The following is a 19,923-nucleotide window of genomic DNA, read 5'->3' as shown; positions in this document are numbered from 1 at the left end:
CCCAGCTGTCATCGGGCAGGAGGCGGGGTACACCCTGAACTGGTTGCCAGCCAATCGCAGGGCACATAGAAACAAACAACCATTCGCACTCATAATCATGCCTGCGGGCAATTTAGAGTCTCCAATTAATGCATGTTTTTTGGGATGTGGGAGGAAACCGGAGTGCCCGGAGAAAACCCACGCAGGCACGGGGAGAACATGCAAACTCCACACAGGCGGGACCGGGGATTGAACCCCGCTCCTCAGAACTGTGAGGCTGACGCTCTAACCATTCGGCCACCGTGCCGCCGCGAAGCGCACCTGATCGAGGCAATTTTATGGTGGTATGATTGGCTTTCCACTTACATATTTTGGCCCCGAACCGTGCTCATTGGAACATTCAGAAGCTTAGATATGCGCCAGTAACCAATGTTACACCGTTATGTTTTGCAACAATTAGTTTGTGATGGTCTTGAGACAGCTCTCTGCTCTTACGCACCGTGAGATGTTTCTTGACTAACACCTTGGCAATGAGACATTTTTGTAGGCCATCAATTATGGTGCTGAACCAGCAAGATATTCGACCATGCAGATGTGCTAACCAGTTGTCCACCGTGCCGCCCGAGCAAAATATATTAGTGTTATTAAGGACACCTGAAAGTGTCTTTGTTTATTCTAGCTTTTATTTTATCTATTTATTCATGCAAATGCTGTAATCTTGTACTCAAATTTTTTATTTTACATATGGATCAATGTAGTATTCCTATTGTTACTTAATAGTAAGTACAGTTTACAAATCAGCTGGTTGATGCTGCCGATTCATTGCCAACCAAACACAAGGCACATATAAACAACCATTCACACTCACACTTATGGACAATTGAGTCTTAAAATTAGCCTAACATGTAAAGCACAGTGAGAACATGCAAACTTCACGCAAGAGAGTCTTAGCTGAGATGGAAACCTATCCAGTGGTGTCAAACTAATTTTTATCGCGGGCCACATTCTAGTTACGGTTTCCTTTGGAGGGTCGTTCAACCCTGTGAACCCATAAAAAAGTATGACTCCCTGATATTATTACAAACACACAACAAATCCATGGAGAACTAGTTTTGAAATCAGACGCCAGTGTAAAATTGTTTGTTCGACTATATATTTATTTTAAATGGGGGATTGGTAACAGCGGCACGGTGGCCGACTGGTTAGAGCGTCAGCCTCACAGTTCTGAGGACCTGGTTTCAATCCCCCGGTCCCGCCTGTGTGGAGTTTGCATGTTCTCCCCGTGCCTGCGTGGGTTTTCTCCGGGCACTCCGGTTTCCTCCCACATCCCAAAAACATGCATTAATTGGAGACTCTAAATTGCCCGTGGGCGTGACTGTGAGTGCGAATGGTTGTTTGTTTGTATGTGCCCTGCGATTGGCTGGCAACCAGTTCAGGGTGTACCCCGCCTCCTGCCCGATGACAGCTGGGATAGGCTCCAGCACGTCCGCGACCCTAGTGGGGAGAAGCGGCTCAGAAAATGGATGGATGGATGGATGGATTGGTAACAAAAAATGCTTGTGATATCTCGTTATTAAAAGGGAAGACAATTTCCAATTTTGTTTTTTTAGCAAGAAACATGAAGTCGATGCAAATGATTTGCTTTCGCGGGCCACATACAATGAAGTGGCAGGCCGGATCTGGCCCCAGACCTTGTGTTTGACGCCTATGACCTCTCGACTGTGAAACAGACATGCCGACCTCTAGTTCACCGCATAGCCTAGAAATGATTATCCATTAGGGTTGCAGGTGAGCTGGAGCATGAGCTGGACTGGTCACCAGCTAATCATAGGACACATATAGACAAAGCAAGGAGTCACACTCATCATTGGCAATTTAAAGTCTTCAATGAATTGTTTTTGGAATGTGTGAGGAAGCTGTGCCTGAAGAAGCCCCGCATAAACATGGAGAGACCATGCAAACTCCACATAAGAAGGCCGGAGCTGAGATTTAAACCCAGAACCACTCAATTGTGAGGCAGAAAAAACTAAAAAAAGATTAGATTCTACAATAAATATGGGAGGAAATTAGAGGACCCACACAAGGACAAAGCAAACATCCGACCTCCACGCTGAAGTATATAGTGGTGCATTGAGATACAAGTTTAATTTGTTCGTTAGCACGCTCGTAACTCAAAACATGCATTCCTCAATTTATCCTTCCCCACTGAAATGAATGGAAATGCCATTAATCCGTTCCAGCTTCCCCACCCCGAAAACAGTGTGGCTAGACAGCATAGTATGGTGGTGTGTAAGATGACTCTGGTGGTGGGGAGGAAGATTAAGAAGACAAAGGCAGAGCAGAGAACCATGTGGTGGAAGCTGAGAAAGGAAGAGTGTTGTGCGGCTTTTCAAGAAGAGGTGAGACAGTCTCTCGGTGTACAGGAGGAGCTTCCAGAAGACTGGACCACTACAGCCAAGGTGATCAGAGAGACAGGCAGGAGAAGTATTTGGTGTATCTTCTGGCAGGAAAGGAGAGAATGAGACTTGGTGGTGGAACCTCAATGTACAGGAAATCATACAAGGAAAGTGGGACACTGAGAGGAGAAAAGGAATACATTGAGATGCGACATAGGGCAAAGACTGAGGTGGCAAAGGCCAAAGAAGAGGCATATGATGACATGCATGCCAGGTTGGACACTAAAGAAGGAGAAAAAGGATCTATACAGGTTGGCCAGACAGAGTGACAGAGATGGGATGGATGTGCAGCAGGTTAGGGTCATTAAGGATACACAGTAGTGTGTTGGATAGATGGAAAGAATACTTTGAGGAGTTGATGAATGAGGAAAATGAGAGAGAAGGAAGAGTATAGGAGCCAAGTGTGGTGGACCAGGAAGTGGCAATGATTAGTCAGGGGGGAGTTAGAAAGGCATTAAAGAGGATGAAAAATGGAAAGGCAGTTGGTCCTGATGACATTCCTGTGGAGGGATAGAAGCATCTAGGAGAGTTGGCTGTTGGGTTTTTGACCAGCTTGTTCAACAGAATTCTAGTGGGTGAGAAGATGCCTGACGAATGGAGGAAAGGTGTGCTGGTCCCAAATTTTAAGAACAAGGGTGATGTACAGAGCTGTGGGAACTATAGAGGAATAAAGATGATGAGCCACACGATGGAGTTATAGGAAGGAGTCGTGGAGGCTAGACTCAGGACAGCAGAAGTAAGTATTTGCGAGCAACAGTATGGTTTCATGCCTAGAAAGAGTACCACAGATGCATTATTTGCCTTGAGGATGTTGATGGAAAAGTACAGAGAAGGTCAGAAGGAGCTACATTGTGTCTTTGTAGATCTAGTAAAAGCCTATGACAGAGTACCCAGAGAGGAACTGTGGTACTGCATGCGGAAGTCTGTAGTGGCAGAGAAGTATGTTAGAATAATACAGGACATGTACGAGGGCAGCAGAACAGTGGTGAGGTGTGCTGTAGGTGTGACAGATGAATTTAAGGTGGAGGTGGGACTGCATCAGGGATCAGCCCTGAGCCCCTTCCTGTTTGCAGTGGTGATGGATAGGCTGACGGATGAGGTTAGACTGGAATCCCTGTGGACCATGGTGTTTGCAGATGACATTATGATCTGCAGTGAAAGCTGGGAGCAGGTGGAGGAACAGTTAGAAAGATGGAGGCATGCACTGGAAAGGAAAGGAATGAAGATTAGCCAAAGTAAAACAGAATATATGTGCATGAATGAGAGGTGGAGGAGGAAGAGTGAGGCTATAGGGAGAAGAGATAGCAAGGGTGGAGGACTTTAAATACTTGGGGTCAACAGTCCAGAGCAATGGTGAGTGTGGTCAGGATGTGAAGAAACGGGTCCAAGCAGGTTGGAACGGGTGGAGGAAGGTGTCAGGTATGTTATGTGACAGAAGAGTCTGCTAGGATGAAGGGCAAAGTTTATAAAACAGTGGTGAGGCCAGCCAGGATGTACAGATTAGAGAAGGGGGCACTGAAGAGACATCAGGAAGCAGAGTTGGAGGTGGCAGAAATGAAGATGTTGAGGTTCGCTCTAGGAGTAACCAGGTTGGATAAAATTAGAAATGAGTTCATCAGAGGGACAGCCAAGGTTAGATGTTTTGGAGAAAAAGTTCGGGAGATCAGACTTCGATGGTCCGGACACGTCCATAGGAGAGAGAGTGAGTACATTGGTAGGATGATGAGGAGGGAGCTGCCAGGCAAGAGAGCTAGAGGAAGACCAAAGAGAAGGTTGATGGATGTCCTGAGGGAAGACATGAGGGCAGTTGGTGTTAGAGAGGAGGATGCAGGAGATAGGCTTACATGGAAAAGGATGACAAACTGTGGCGACCCCTAACGGGACAAGTATTAGTCGATCTCCATCCATCCATCCATTTACTACCGCTTATCCGAGGTCGGGTCGCGGGGGCAATAGCTTTAGCTGGGAGGCCCAGACTTCCCTCTCCCCAGCCACTTCCTCCAGCTCTTCCGGGGAGATCCCGGGGCGTTCCTTGGCCAGCCGAAGGATGTAGTCTCTCCAGCGTGTCCTGGGTCGTCCCCGGGGTCTCCTGGGACGTGCCCGGAACACCTCACCAGGGAGGCGTCCGGGAGGCATCCGAATCCGATGCCCCAGCCACCTCAACTGGCTCCTCTCGATGTGGATGAGCAGCGACTCTACTCTGAGATGCTCCCGGATGGCCGAGCTTCTCACCCTATCTCTAAGGGAGAGCCCGGACACCCTGCGGAGGAAACTAATTTCAGCTGCTTGTTCTTTCGGTCACGACCCCCAACTCGTGACAATAGGTGAGGGTAGGAACGAAGATCGACCGGTAAATTGAGAGCTTCGCCTTTCGGCTTAGCTTCTTCTTTACCACAACGAACCGATACAAAGTCCGCATCACTGCAGACTCTGCACCGATCCGCCTGTCGATCTCCCGTTCCATTCTTCCCTCACTCGTGAACAAGACCCCAAGATACTTGAACTCCTCCACTTGGGGCAGGATCTCATCCCCGACCTGGAGAGGGCACGCCACTCTTTTCCCACTGCGGACCATGGTCTCAGATTTGGAGGTGCTCATTCTCATCCGAGCTGCTTCACACTCGGCTGCGAACTGCTCCAGTGAGAGTTGGAGTTCACGGCTTGATGAAGCCAACAGAACCACATCATCTGCAAAAAGCAGAGATGCATTACTGAGGCCACCAAACAGACTAAGGGCAGCCTTGGCAGAGTCCAACCCTCACCGAGAACGAGTCCAACTTACTGCCGGATATGCGGACCAAAACTCTGACTCCGGTCATACAGGGACCGAACAGCCCGTATCAGGGAGTTCGGTACCCCATACTCCCGAAGCACCCTCCACAGGATTCCCCAAGGGACACGGTCGACCGCCTTCTCCAAGTCCACAAAACACATGTAGACTGGTTGGGCGAACTCCCATGCACCCTCGGGGACCCTGCTGAGGGTGTAGATCTGGTCCACTGTTCCACGGCCAGGACGAAAACCACACTGCTCCTCCTGTATCTGAGATTCGACTTCCTGAAGGACCCTCCTCTCCAGCATCCCTGAATAGACCTTATCAGGGAAGCTTGAGGAGTGTGATCCCCCTGTAGTTGGAACACACCCTCTGGTCCGCCCTCCCAAAAAGGGGGACCACCACCCCAGTTTGCCAATCCAGAGGCACTGTCCCCGATGTCCATGCGATGTCGCAGAGGCATGTCAACCAGGATAGCCCCACAACATCCAAAGCCTTTAGGAACTCCGGGGCGAATCTCATCCACCCCGGGGCCTTGCCACCGAGGAGCTTTTTAACCACCTCGGTGACCTCAAACCCAGAGATAGGACAGCCCGCCAGAGAGAACCCACACTCTGCTTCCTCATGGGAAGGCGTGTCGGTGGAATTGAGGAGGTCTTCGAAGTATTCTCCCCACTGACTCACAACGTCCCGAGTCGAGTTCAACAGCGCCCCATCCCCACTATACACAGTGTTGGTGGTGCACTGCTTTCCTCTCCTGAGACGCCGGATGGTGGGCCAGAATTTCCTCGAAGCCGTCCGGAAGTCTTTCTCCATGGCCTCACCGAACTCGAGTTTTTGCTTCAGCGACCACCAAAGCTGCATTCCAAATTCCAAATTCACTGCATACCCATTGTAGAAAAGGTAATGTACTGTACTTGTTAAATATATTTTAGAAGTTATCATTCATTTGCTTAGCTTGCATTAGTATTATGGACGATTTTTAGAAAGGAAGATGTCTCGCCTTCAAGAAGATGACTCAGCATCATCCGATGGAAGGGCGCCTTGACCAAGGACGTGATCGGATGTGGTTGGGGACGTGACAGATGTTGGTCCAATGTTTTGTGTTGTGTCTTGCTGCTTAGAACGTTATGTCTTGTAAAACCCTCCTATTTTCCAATAAATGCAGGAGCGACGGGAGAGATTGTTTAGAGCGTGTTGAGAGGCTGTAAACTGAACAATCTCCCATACGCCCTCCTCATGAGAAAGAGAAACCAGCGTCTTCATTCCTTTTGTGCATTTTTATTGGTGTTGGGTGAGATAAATCCAACAGTACTGTAAAGAACTTTTCATGAAAAAACAACAAAACAAAACAAACACAAAAAAAAAACACCGCTTTGTTCAAATTGGTATGAGACTTTATTAGCTATCATATACCATTGTAAACTCACATGAGGACAACAGCTATCGCACCCCAAAGTTATGTTCAGTCGTGGGTAATTTAATGTCCTGAAAAATCGCTAATTTATTTGCGTGTCATGGATTAAAATGATACAAACATGGCGGCGACCGCGAGACTCCTTGTCACTCACTTCAAACCAGGCAATCTTATACTCTACCACTGCACCTTCTCACATGAACACAGCCGCTATAGCACCCTAAAATTATGTTCAATCGCTGATTTAATATGCTTAAAAAAAGCATATTAATTTATCACATCGTCATTGATTACAATTGGACAAACACACCAAAAACAGCCGTGCGCAAAAGTCCCCAAGCCGTGCGCATTAAACTCACGGTCAGCCAAGCTCCATGACTGTCCAAAAAGCCTTTAATATGTCACAAAATCGAACGCCTGTATAACGTCATTGTCCAAGAACCTTTTTTCAACCGTCCAAGCCTGATAAAATAGTATGAACACAGTGCCGTGATGGCAGGTGTTCGCTGTGTTGACAGCCAGCAATGCCCATCAAAAACTTCATAAATGCTAACTCTTGTTATGTCATCTTCCAAAATGTTTTTCAAAGGTGAGCAATGCAATCAACCCAAGAAACAGCTTACTTGAACCCGTGAATATAGGTGGAAATGAATCACTTACCCCAGATGGGTGCGCTCTACAAGGAGCATTACAGCAATCCATTTCAACAAAACAAGCCTACGCAAAGTTATCTAACCTCACTATTTTCACTCGTTATTATTACATAAAAAAAAAAACATCCTGACTTTGAATGTAGGCGACATTTACGTCCCAGGCTTACTTGTGAGCCAACTGAGTACGTTAACTAGTATGGGGAAATCAGATTTGCTCCTGGCGTCTATGTCACAGCTCATATAGGGTTTCAACCAAGATGTGAGCAGGCCAAGCTCTGTTAAATAAACATCAGAAAATAGGCCTAATATAAATACGGAATCTTTTTTGAGGGTGAATTCTTTCTGGAGACAATGTTTTTAAGTCCAGAACTATGGAATAAGTGTCAATGTTCACAGCATTAAAGGGCTACTTTTAGGCAATGTTGTTTGGTGGTTTTAAATCAACAATGTGTAATTGTCATTGTTTTATGTTTAGTTTGTCAGTATATTTCAAATGTGAGTGGCGTTAAACAGTTTAAAGCCTCTTTTTTGTTGTTCACTATTTGCCAAACTGCTTGAGTTGAATTGAGTTTACGGCCACCATACAGTTCTCGTATTTCAAGTTTGTTCTCGTGATTAGAAACAAAACAAACAAAACAAAACAAAAATCAGGCGAATGACAGCTCATATCTGGAAAAACTTTGAAAGTCGAGTCTTTCGTATCTCAAGGCAGCACTGTATAATGAACCACATATACCACACGCTAGTATGTGACCCAGTCCAACACAACCAGCCAGGTTTAGCTCTGATTTTATTATCTTGCCACAATGACATGATACTACATTACGAGGCATGCACACCGATAATGTTCAAGTGGTTAAATGGAATACAGTGGATCGTTAAAAGCTTTACTCTGTTGTAAGGCTTTTACTGTCACAGTGTGATTCACAGTCTGATCTTTCCCTCCCAAAGCCAACATTCATGTGGGATGATGATGCAGTGACTAAACCATGGTGTTTTCTCTTTAGATGAGGAGCGCAATACTAGACACGTTTCCTTTTATGTACAAACATTCTAATACTTGGTATGGCAATGGGACAGCTCACGCAGCACATTACATTCACAGTCAACTCATTGTTTGCATGAGTTTCAGTCAGGAACACCAAAGATCAACATACACAACAGGAAGCAGACAAAAGAAAATTGATACAAGTAACTGATATTAAAAGCATAATTGATGCATCTTGCTAGTTTTGTGGTTGTTTTTGAAATGTATGTATGTACACGTGTGTACATGAGATATAGAAAAGTCTTCAGCGTTGCGTGTGTATTGCCTTTAAATAAAGCAAAGTCCATTAACTGGCATCTTTCCCTTAAGCCCCTAATGCACACACCAGTTTCATTCACGTTTACATTATATTAATTTAGCACATTCAAATTCATGATTTTTAACACATCTCTGCTTAAACTTGCAATTATTACCATATCCTGCAACTGATAATCTTGCCATACTGTACTTGTCTGCATGTCACTTAATAGCACATGTCAGTAGCTATTTACACCAAAGCTCCTCGTATCACCCGCTGTTACATTTTTTAACAAAGTATTCATATGGGCAATAAATAAACAGGTGAAAATAATCAATCTATACATAGTGCAATGTATAGTTGAAAATATTGCATTATTTGGGTGACTATAAAACTAAATGTGAGGCCTTCACTCAGTCAGTCCTTCCATCTCATTGTAGGGACACAAGAGCACAGACAAGACCAATAAATAAATAACAACAACAACCCAAAAAAAACATTGACACAATTTGTTCAGCTCTTCAGACGGGAACCAGATAAAGGATGAGGAAATGAATCGACTTGTGGGTTTGTGCAATACAAGTTTTTATAGACAAGCAGCTGACAGTCCTTTCACTTTATATGTACATTGGCGTCTCCTGCCCCGTGAGGAGTCGGAACATGGCTGCGGGCATAGTCTTCATGTGAATCTAAAAGTAAAAAAATTAAAAGCAAAAAAACATTCATGTCACAGTACAATCCTATGCCATCAAAATGAAGTAAAATCACTGAGTGCCATCGTTTTAATATGCTCATGCCATGCAACATTTGGAGCGTTATGACCCACAGCATGTTACCAACTTGGCACAGCTCTCTATTAATAAAATCAGGTACTACGTTTTATTATTTATAATACCTGGTCAGCTAGCAAGTGGAGCTCCTGTGCAGAGGAAAAGGTGTCTATAGATAAAGTATCATCCAATAACACCCCAAAGAAAAGTTAAGTTCTGCAATTCGGTCCACTCTTGCTCAATTTGAACCTAATCAATTAATCAATCAATGTCACCTGAAGTGGGGTAAACACATACCGATTTTTATGGCAGTGTATAAATACCTGATAAAATGAACAGCCAGTGCATCTTAGAAGAAAATTACCATGTAAGTTGACTGTGATTATACCAGGACAATCATAAAAGTTGATAAGTTGTACTTCTGTATAGTGATTAGTAAATTAGTTATTTAAACACAGACAGGATTTTAATTTCTGACAAATTTTCTAGTCATGAAAAATTCAGATAATGAATGTAGTGTAGTGTGTGTGTGTGTGTGTGTGTGTGTGTGTGTGTGTGTATTGTCACCTCGCCAATAGAGTTTGAGAGGGCCTGGACAATCTTCTCATGTGCTGTGGCCACGACACTCTGCCCATTGATCTCGATGATCCGGTGGCCCACTCTGACCCCCCCTCGCTCTGCGATGCCGCCCCGCATTAGACTGCAAATCTAAAGCCGGAGTAACACAAAAAAATCCTCATATTATAGTAGCGCATTGGACTTGTGCATCCAGTAGGGAAAGTGTTTCCAGGCCAGGAAAGGTTTCTTTACATTAAATTGATCTTTCCAGAGATACTGTATTATGGGATTTCTTGAATACACATTAATATGCAGGCAGAATATTGTGTGAAAAAATGTGAGATAGGTAAATGGAAACTAAAACAAACTAAAGCTGCTGTTGGTCCTTACAATGCCGTTCTGCACGCTGAATCCCAGCTGGTACTTGAGGTCGGGTCTCTTGATGAGGACAGTAGTAACAGGAGGACAGCTGACTATGTTCATTTTTACCTGAACCTGATTCTTTAAGCCCTTTAACACACACACACACACACACACACACACACACACACACACACACACACACACACACACACATATACAATTAAATGTTTTGAAAACGTGAATGTCCGTTTCATTTGTGCCTCAGTGTTGTGTCCCTGGTACCTTGATGATTCCCTGACAGGTGGCGAGTGGCAGCCCTACGAGACTAGTGTTGTTGATGGACATGATCTGGTCTCCGATGCTGAGCTTGCCCGAGCGTGCCGCAGGACCCCCGTTCATCATGTTGGCTAAGATGACAGTGGGCAGGATGGAGCCCCAGCCGGACTCCACAATCACCACACCGAGGATTTCGCCTTTGCTCTTCTCCAGCTGCAACTGTAGGTCAGTCTTTATTATCTACGGACTCTTCAGTAAACAACGTGCCCAAAGACAAAGTCCTGCCGGGATTAGTCCAAATACTCAGTTTTCTTTAGTCCTTTCCCTTTGTCAAACAAAAATCAGTGACAATAATCTAGGCTACAAACAGTGCCGGCTTATCATTAGAGGGCGCTTGGGTGCCGCCCCACCTTGCATGGTGGTCACCACATTATTTTGCTTGAAGTAAAAAAAAATAAAAATAAAAACAAATTATATTGAATTAAAATATTGATGAGAAAATTAATTTGAAAAACATTTCAAAATACATGTATAGGTAATTTTATATGAGCAGGATAAACAGTTAATGATAAGTTGCTTCGTTCATCTCTGTTATCTGATTTTGTGATGCACTTCCACTCTGGAGCGCACATATTGACTTGTGCTAAAAGTGTGACGTGCAGCAGCTCCTTCTCAATGCAATGGATAGGACTAAGGTGGGGTGCTACATTCCAGGGCTCCGAGCTGATCACAGCTCACCAATGTTCACTCGCTGTCTGTTGGAATTTCTATTTCTTTCTTTCTTTATTTATTTAAGTATATACATATTCTCATCGTACCGCCGCAATTTAAAAGGAACTCAACTCTCAAGCGGTGAAAACTGTGGCAGGTGTGGGTTCGAAGCAAGATTTGGCTGGACCATGCAGATCATATATTTTTTATGTTTAAGCCCTGTGGCGGTGGCACGGTGGATGACTGGTTAGAGCGTCTGCCTCACAGTTCTGAGGAGCGGGGTTCAATCCCCGGTCCCGCCTGTGTGGAGTTTGCATGTTCTCCCCGTGCCTGTGTGGGTTTTCTCCGGGCACTACGGTTTCCTCCCACTTCCCAAAAACATGCATGGCAGGTTAATTGATAACTCTAAATTGCCCGTAGGTGTGAATGTGAGTGTGAATGGTTGTTTGTTTGTATGTGCCCTGCAATTGGCTGGCAACCAGTTCAGGGTGTACCCCCCCTCCTGCCCGATGATAGCTGGGATAGGCTCCAGCACGCCCTCTCCCAAGTGAGGAGAAGCGGCTCAGAAAATGGATGGATAAGCCCTGTGGCTCAGTCAGACAGTTGCAATCTGTTACCAGTCTGTTATTGTTGGTTTGTGTGTGTTGGATTTATCTCACCAAACATTATAATGAATAAACACAAAAGGAATGAAGACGTTGGTCATTTTACTCATGAGGAGGGCGCATGGGAGATTGTTCAGGTTACAGCCTCTCAACACGCTCTAAACAATCTCTCCCGTCGCTCCTGCATTTATTTGAAAATAGGGAGGTTTCTAAGTTTACAAGACATAACGTACTAAGCTACAAGACACAACACACTAAGGGTAGGGTTTCAAGGTGAAAACATGGCACCTGCCACGTCCCGGCCACGTCCTTCTCTCAGATGATTCCTGCTGAGTCATCTTCTTGAAGGCGAGACATCTTTCTTTCTAAACATTGTCCATAATACTAATGCAAGCTAAGCAAATAAATGATAACTTCTACAATATATCTAACAGTGTGAATATTTTAAACAGTGTAAGAAACTTGGATATGTGTCAGCAAGGGTCAATTAAAAGGGTAGAAATGCCTTTCATCATCTGAATGTCATGTAATTCATCATTTAGTTTAAAAGATAAAAAGTAGGTGTTTCAAAATACAAGTGTGGCCTTTATGGCTTCATCAAACATAAACTAAAACATATGATGACAATAGGAGTTGCTCGAATGCCTGCCTAGTCATCCCAGTATGGTTCTAAAACTTCAGGAAACATAACAATGACAGCAGACAGGGCTCCATTGGGGTCCTGCAGTTCTTGAGAGCAGAAGATTACAGTTTTTAAATGAAGAGAGTTGTCCAGGTGTTGTTCGGTGACGAGAGAATACTTGGAAGACCTCCTCAATTGCACGGACACGCCTTCCCATGAGGAAGCAGAGTCTGGGTTCTCTGAGACGGGGTCTCCTATCTCTGGGGTTGAGGTCACTGGGGTGTTTAAAAAGCTCCTCGGTGGCAAGGCTCGGGGGGTAGATGAGATTCGCCCGGAGTTCCTAAAGGCTCTGGATGTTGTGGGGCTATCCTGGTTGACACACCTCTGCAACATCGTGTGGACATCGGGGACAGTGCCTCTGGATTGGCAAACTGGGGTGGTGGTCCCCCTTTTTGGGAGGGGGGACCGGAGGGTGTGTTCCAACTACAGGGGGATCACACTCCTCAGCCTCCCTGATAAGGTCTATTCAGGGGTGCTGGAGAGGAGGGTCCGTCAGGAATTCGAATCTCAGATCCAGGAGGAGCAGTGTGGTTTTTGTCCTGGCCGTGGAACAGTGGACCAGTTCTACACCCTCGGCAGGGTCCTCGAGGGTGCATGGGAGTTCGCCCAACCAGTCTACATGTGTTTTGTGGTCTTGGAGAAGGCGTTCGACCGTGTCCCTTGATAAGCCCTGTGGGGGGTGCTTCGGGAGTATGGGGTACCGAACCCCCTGATACGGGATGTTCAGTCCCTGTACGACCAGAGTCAAAGTTTGGTCTGCATATCCGGCAGTAAGTCGGACTCGTTTCCGGTGAGGGTTGGACTCCGCCAAGGCTGCCCTTTGTCACCGATTCTGTTCATAACTTTTATGGACAGAATTTCAAGCCGCAGTTGGGGCGTAGAGGGGGTCCGGTTTGGTGGCCTCAGTATTCCATCTCTGCTTTTTGCAGATGATGTAGTTCTGTTGGCTTCATCAAGCCGTGATCTCCAACTCTCACTGGAGCAGTTCGCAGCCGAGTGTGAAGCGGCTGGGATGAGAATCAGCACCTCCAAATCTAAGACCATGGTCCTCAATCGGAAAAGGGTGGTGTGCCCTCTGCAGGTCGGGGATGAGATCCTGCCCCAAGTGGAGGAGTTCAAGTATCTTGGGGTCTTGTTCACGAGTGTGGGAAGAATGGAACGGGAGATCGACAGGCGGATCGGTGCAGCGTCTGCAGTGATGCGGATTTTGTATCGGTCCGTTGTGGTAAAGAAGGCGCTAAGCCGAAAGGCAAAGCTCTCAATTTACTGGTCGATCTACGTTCCTACACTCACCTATGGTCACGAGCTGTGGGTCGTGACCGAAAGAACAGGATCCCGGATACAAGCGGCCAAAATGATTGCACGTGGCTACCAACAAAAATACACATGCAAGGCAGCAGCTGTGTAGAAGCGTCTGTGAAGCCTCTCTGCTCACACAGGAGAAAATACTGTATATCACTGCTTGTAATCCTCCAAAAGCCTCTAGTAATGTTTACGGAAACATCAAGGGCCAAGGAGTAAATACGGTCGTGAAAAAAGGCATGAGTAGACACGCTTTTAGCTGATTTTACTGGATCATCTGCATTTAACAAACCAACAGCCACAGTAAACAGGTTTTTATGATTATGTTGAGTCTGTAATTCTGTCTGTTTCAAGCTCTCAAACAATTAGTCACGATGAGGAGTACACTAGGAAACAACTATAAAGTTTTTTATTTTGCAAACGCTACTCACCTCTTTGCAGTTTTCAGAGTTGGAGAAGTGGATGAGGTCATCGTTGTACATCTCTTGTGTGTTGATGATGTCACTGTACTCCTTTTGACTCAGGTCCTCTGGGTTTATTCCATTGGCTCTCAGGAACTCCTGATAAGCTACACTGAAAGCCTGGCCGATGGACTGAGCGATGAGCTGGGCCTGAATACAAAAACACATTAAAATATTGTAAACAAGGTGACCCAGTGCAGTCATGTAGGTACATGTTCAGGGGGAGGCACATACAGTATACAAACTGTGTACAAAATTCCTACAATGTTCACCCAATTTGGATGTAAATACCCTCAAATGAAAGCTTAATGTCTGCAGTTAAAGCACATCTTGTTCATTTCATTTCAAATCCATTGTAGTGGTCTTTAGAGCGAAAACAATGAGAATTGTATTGATGCCCCAATATTTCTGGACCTGACTGTACAATGCTGTGATTGACAACATCATATTAAAAAAACAATGATAACATGAGATCAACTCAGTCAATATTCTATGAACCTGTTTTTACATGCATATAAAAGTGAACGTCCGGACAAAGGTGCACACTGCAAGTGGAGAACAACCTGTGTGGGTTGGATAAGGGACTGAACGCTTCCAATACAACTCTCCATTGGCCTTTAAAACCCGTCACCAAAATGAAATGTCTTTCGATGACTGGCACTGATGCTGAGTTGCGGGCTGCACTGTGGAACCTTGCTCGAGTTGCCAAGTCCTGCTCAATTTGCTGAAGCAAGACGAGCTGTAGTTCTGGGTTGAAGAACAACGCTACCTGGCCAATTTGCATGATTTGAACTATTTATTAACTATTAATTTCCTTCAAGTTGAAGAAGAGAATGAACAAAACTATATTCCAAAGACTAAAGATTATATTGATCACAGTGGTCTAATTATAAAACATGATATTAATCTCAACATCACCAACACACATCCACACCTGTGGGCTGCTTAAAAACAAGCAATTTAAAAACCTAGTTGTCATGTGTCTGTGTTTCTGCCTGCATGTACTGTTTGGGTTTTTCCACTCCTCATGGTATGAGTTGGTGGGCGGAGTCTCCAGCACCCCACCTGCTTCCTCTTCTCATCAGCTGAGAAGTTCGGATCAGCTGAATATGTAAGTAACACTACAATAACAGTAAGATACCAGATCAATACTCATTGCTAAGTCACCATTGTCTCCTGGGAATCGTCAGGCAAACAAACAAATGATTCCCGGGAATCTAATTTCTGGTAACAGGTTCTCCCAAAAAATGTTTAATTTCCCATCCTTAGTAGCTACAATACATATCAATAAATCATTTTAATATCTGCCTTTGTTTACAAACTGATTTTTCTTAGCCTTTTTGTGAACTTCTCTGCTTTCCCCAGACATGGCTCCCCTCTCTCACTGTATGAACCACAAATCTGAATGTTATGCCTCTAACATACAGTATCTGACGTTAGATAATATTACATATTAAAGATAAAGATATGTTTTTCTTTTTGCCCTTCAAGCTGCTGTACTCCCCCCCTGATACAGATCATTAATGTTGGTGAGTATGTGGAGCCACCATGGCGGTGAAAGTGATGTTATTCTCTAACTATAACTAGTCATGGTAATAAATACGTCATACTTTAAGACACTTACATCCTCAGACTCAAAGACATGGCATATCATCTTGTACTGCTTCTTCGCCTCAGGTGCACCAGGTGTGGTTTCAATACAATCTTGGGAAGCTGTACGTGACATTCGACGTCTTGCCATTAGTACCACAATGTTTCCAATATCAGCGATATAGGATATGGTGCGCAATGCATTGTCCATCATCGTTTCCTATAAACACAGCAACAAAACCATAAAAAACGATGCACTTAAACAATGGTGAAAAAATACAGTCTATAAAATGGACAGTATTTTGGGAACTTTATATAACACGAATAATCATTTGATAAGAAACCAATTAATTAATGCCAAAAATATTTAACATATAGTACACACAAAACCAATTGGGGTTTTATAGCAGTTTATGTTGATAAAAACCGACGCTGATAATGACATGCAATTCCCTGCTTACTCAATCTAAAAAGTATCTTCTTCATAAAGACATTCACGATGAAGGGTCATTTTCCAATCCTCCCTGCACACCCCCCCCCCCAAAAAATACATGAGTCATTCAATTTTGCATTTGCAGTTCACACTTCCTTAGATGTGTGTGGTGTTTGATAGATTGTCTGATTAGTACTCTTTTCACATCCCATTTACGAATTGTTCTCATTAGGTGTCAGAAAGTGTCAGAAAGTCAATTCAAGCTGCTCTGTGACACTTTGATTCCGAACAGTCTTATTTTAAAGTGCTAGGACAATTGGGAAATACATTGAAATGGCTTTGGTAGACACTGCATTACAGCATGCTCAGCACACACTCATGCTAACCCTCCTGCACAGGGCCAAAGAGGAGACAAATGAATCATCCACCTTCATTTTGTTCTCCTAAAAACCGGAAGAATACTAAAATATACAGTTCATTAGGTTATTTATTATTAAAAAGGAGACAAATAAATTGTCTGATAAAACCAAATGAGCCAACACAAGAACACAAATCAGATTGTGATTGATTGAGTGCATAAAGGAAGAAATATTCATGCACTAAACCAGAGTAGCAACCAAATAGCTGGCACCATAAGTGTCGAGTCATTCAGCACGCACACATGTTTGTGAAGCATTTTGGGTATTATGAAGTCTGCTCTAATCCTCTGTCACGTCAGGCGAGGCAACCGCTCACTCTCCACTTGATTGAGAGTAGACAACCTTCCTTCTCGATGTCATGTGTGTGTGTTCCGGGTTTTGTCCTCCCCCCCGTTTCACACACACCTGCTCCTGTGAGCATCTTCACCACCTGTGCCTCGTTCACCCTAATTACCCCTTGTATTTAACCTCGTGTCTCATTCCCTCTCGTTGCCAGTTCGTTGTACCTTGTCGTCGCGTTCCAGCATTCCTTGTTTCCACGTCACAGACTCACCGTAAGACTTGACCCTGTTCCGATTATTGACCTTGCCTCTTTGCTCCATGTTTTTGGATACTGTTGCCTTTCTTGGATTGCCTGCCTGTGTACTGACCTATGCCCGTCTATTAAACCTCTCTTTTTGGAAACTGTCCATTTGTTTTGGAGTCGTGCATTTTTGGGTCCTATCCTCTGTTCCGTTCATGACACTCGAGGTGGAATAAGGCACTTGGAGCAACACGCTTACCTGTGAGTCTGCATTGAGGACCTTGATCCTCTGAGTGGAAATGAAAAGATCAACTTCAGTGAGCGTTAAAACGTCTCCATCTGGGCTCTGAAGAAAATAAAATATGCAAATACTGTCACGTTTCACCACTTGACCAAGAGCTTATTAGCTGTGTGTAAGTCATTCACGACCGCCTACTATGTGATCTCTTTGTCACATACATAGAGTTTTGGACAATCTAAATGAAAAACAGTAATTCAGGTAACGTCTATTAGAACATGAGTGTAAAATGTTTTAAAGATTGTAAATGAAAGTGCTCGTCGAGCTCTACAAGCAGCCACGTGTGATATGGACCCACATCGGACCTTGCCCAGTGTCAGTTATGATATGATCCTGCATCCTCTTACCCTTCTCAGGACTAACAATATACATGATGGATGGAATTCCAAATCACCTGAAGCACTTGATAAATTCACTGTGCTCCAAATATTGTGGAAATAACCATAATTAAATGCAACATGCATTCAATGTGTGCTATGATTTCATCCATAATTAAGGTAGACTATGAAATTATCATTTTACCCTGTTGTTGTGGTGTGATTTTCTTCTGGCTTAAAGAAAAATATGATAAATGTCTTAATTAGGTCACATTTAAAAATTACAATTAGTGGTTATTCATTTTGAAGCATGCATACTGTGCTTGACTTAGTTATAGAAAAAAAAACGGACACATATTTGATTGCATCAAAAATGACTACAGAAAACATGCAAGGCATTAATGGAAGGGAGAGACACACCCAACAAAAAACAAACAGAAATGTGAGAGTGGATGGAAGCGCCAAGAGGTTTTTCTTTTTGCTGTGTTTATTACACACCGCTTTTTTCTTGATTTTGGCAGCCTTCTGTACCCTCTGGCAGGCGGGTGGCCAGGCAGGAGTTTGGACGAGACAAGGTCAGCGGATAAGGGAGCACAAAAAACAGGGGAAAGGAAATAAAGGGTAAGATAATAAAGCCCCAAACCAAACACAGCTATGCTATTGCCTTTCTCAGAAAGGTTGTGTGTGTGCATGTGCGTGTGTGTGTGTGTTTGTGTGTGTGTGGGTAGTAGTAGCGTTACCACAGCCATGTTGGTTATCAGATATGAATTAAAATAACAATTACCAAGTCTAATAATTGCCTTTTCACCTACAGTATATTCATGCAAACAAAATTAATAAATAAATTATTGGTCGCTAGTATCACCTTCCAACGTGAAACGAAATACCACCAACCACACAAAGACTGCAAATAAAGCCTGGAACGAGGATTTGATTGAGGTACTTCGAGTTTGTTCTCTGGGCTGAGTTAAAAAATTGACTGCAAGGTTTGGTCACCATCAATCCACCCATCCATTTTCTACCGCTTATCCGAGGTAGGGTCGCGGGGGCAGTAGCTTTAGCAGGGACGCCCAGACTTCCTTCTCCCCAGCCACTTCATCCAGCTCTTCCGGGGGGATCCCGAGGCGTTCCCAGGCCAGCCGAAGGACGTAGTCTCTCCAGCATGTCCTGGGTCGTCCCCGGGGTCTCCTCCCGGTGGGACGTGCCCGGAACACCTCACCAAGGAGGGGTCCAGGAGGCATCTGAATCAGATGCCCCAGCCACCTCATCTGGCTCCTCTCAATGCGGAGGAGCAACGGCTCTACTCTGAGATCCTCCCTGATGAGCGAGCTTCTCACCCTATCTCTAAGGGAGAGCCGGGACACCATGCAGAGGAAACTCATTTCGGCCGCTTGTATCCGAGATCTTGTTCTCTCGGTCACGACCCACAACTCGTGACTATAGGTGAGGGTAGGAACGAAGATCGACCGGTAAATCGAGAGCTTCGCCTTTCAGCTTAGCTCCTTCTTTACCACAACGGACCGATACAAAGTCCACATCACTGCAGACGCTGCATGGATCCGCCTGTCGATCTCCTGTTCCATTCTTCCCTCACTCGTGAACAAGACCCCAAGATACTTGAACTCCTCCACTTAGGGCAGGATCTCATCCCCGACCTGGAAAGAGCACGCCACCCTTTTCCGACTGAGGACCATGGTCTCAGATTTGGAGGTGCTGATTCTCATCCCAGCCGTTTCACACTCAGCTGCTTGCTTGCCGCTGGTCACGGCTTGATGAAGCCAACAGAACCACATCATCTCCAAAAAGCAGAGATGCAATCCTGAGGCCACCAAATCGGACCCCCTCTACGCCTAGAAATTCTGTTCATAAAAGTTGGTTGGGTCATCATCTTTGACTTAAACTGATAAGATCAACATGGAGGCAGTTTTCGTTTTTATTACTGCTGCTGATTTTTTTCTTGCTTTACATCCAACACTCATCAGTCTAGAATCGAAAAGAATAGGAGAAGAATAGGACTTTTGCCATCTCAAAATTTAACTCTTTTAAGATGA

At 44.5% G+C, this 19,923-nt stretch overlaps 1 protein-coding gene across 5 annotated transcripts in view; it reads right to left on the bottom strand.

Moving 5' to 3' along the window:
- Nucleotides 1–8,050: 8,050 nt before the first annotated feature.
- Nucleotides 8,051–19,923, bottom strand: part of apba2b (amyloid beta (A4) precursor protein-binding, family A, member 2b) — a 74,274-nt gene continuing 62,401 nt past the window's right edge. For 3 of the 5 annotated variants that reach the window (XM_061670497.1, XM_061670501.1, XM_061670499.1), the window contains 8 exons: nucleotides 18,371–18,406; nucleotides 17,517–17,603; nucleotides 15,917–16,102; nucleotides 14,263–14,442; nucleotides 10,538–10,750; nucleotides 10,283–10,402; nucleotides 9,902–10,042; nucleotides 8,051–9,253 (listed from right to left, as the gene is read on the bottom strand). In XM_061670497.1, coding sequence (XP_061526481.1) covers nucleotides 9,182–9,253; nucleotides 9,902–10,042; nucleotides 10,283–10,402; nucleotides 10,538–10,750; nucleotides 14,263–14,442; nucleotides 15,917–16,102; nucleotides 17,517–17,603; nucleotides 18,371–18,406 — 1,035 coding nt within the window. In that variant the 3' untranslated portion in view covers nucleotides 8,051–9,181. Of the gene's footprint in view, nucleotides 9,254–9,901; nucleotides 10,043–10,282; nucleotides 10,403–10,537; nucleotides 10,781–14,262; nucleotides 14,443–15,916; nucleotides 16,103–17,516; nucleotides 17,604–18,370; nucleotides 18,407–19,923 lie in introns of those variants that run through there. The other 2 variants (XM_061670500.1, XM_061670502.1) reach the window with 2 other exon arrangements.

Source organism: Phycodurus eques, chromosome 2, assembly GCF_024500275.1.
Source record: "Phycodurus eques isolate BA_2022a chromosome 2, UOR_Pequ_1.1, whole genome shotgun sequence".
Classification (NCBI taxonomy): Eukaryota; Metazoa; Chordata; class Actinopteri; order Syngnathiformes; family Syngnathidae; genus Phycodurus; species Phycodurus eques.
The sequence above is the reverse complement of the archived record's forward strand: the minus strand, read 5'-3'. Positions and strand labels throughout refer to the sequence as shown.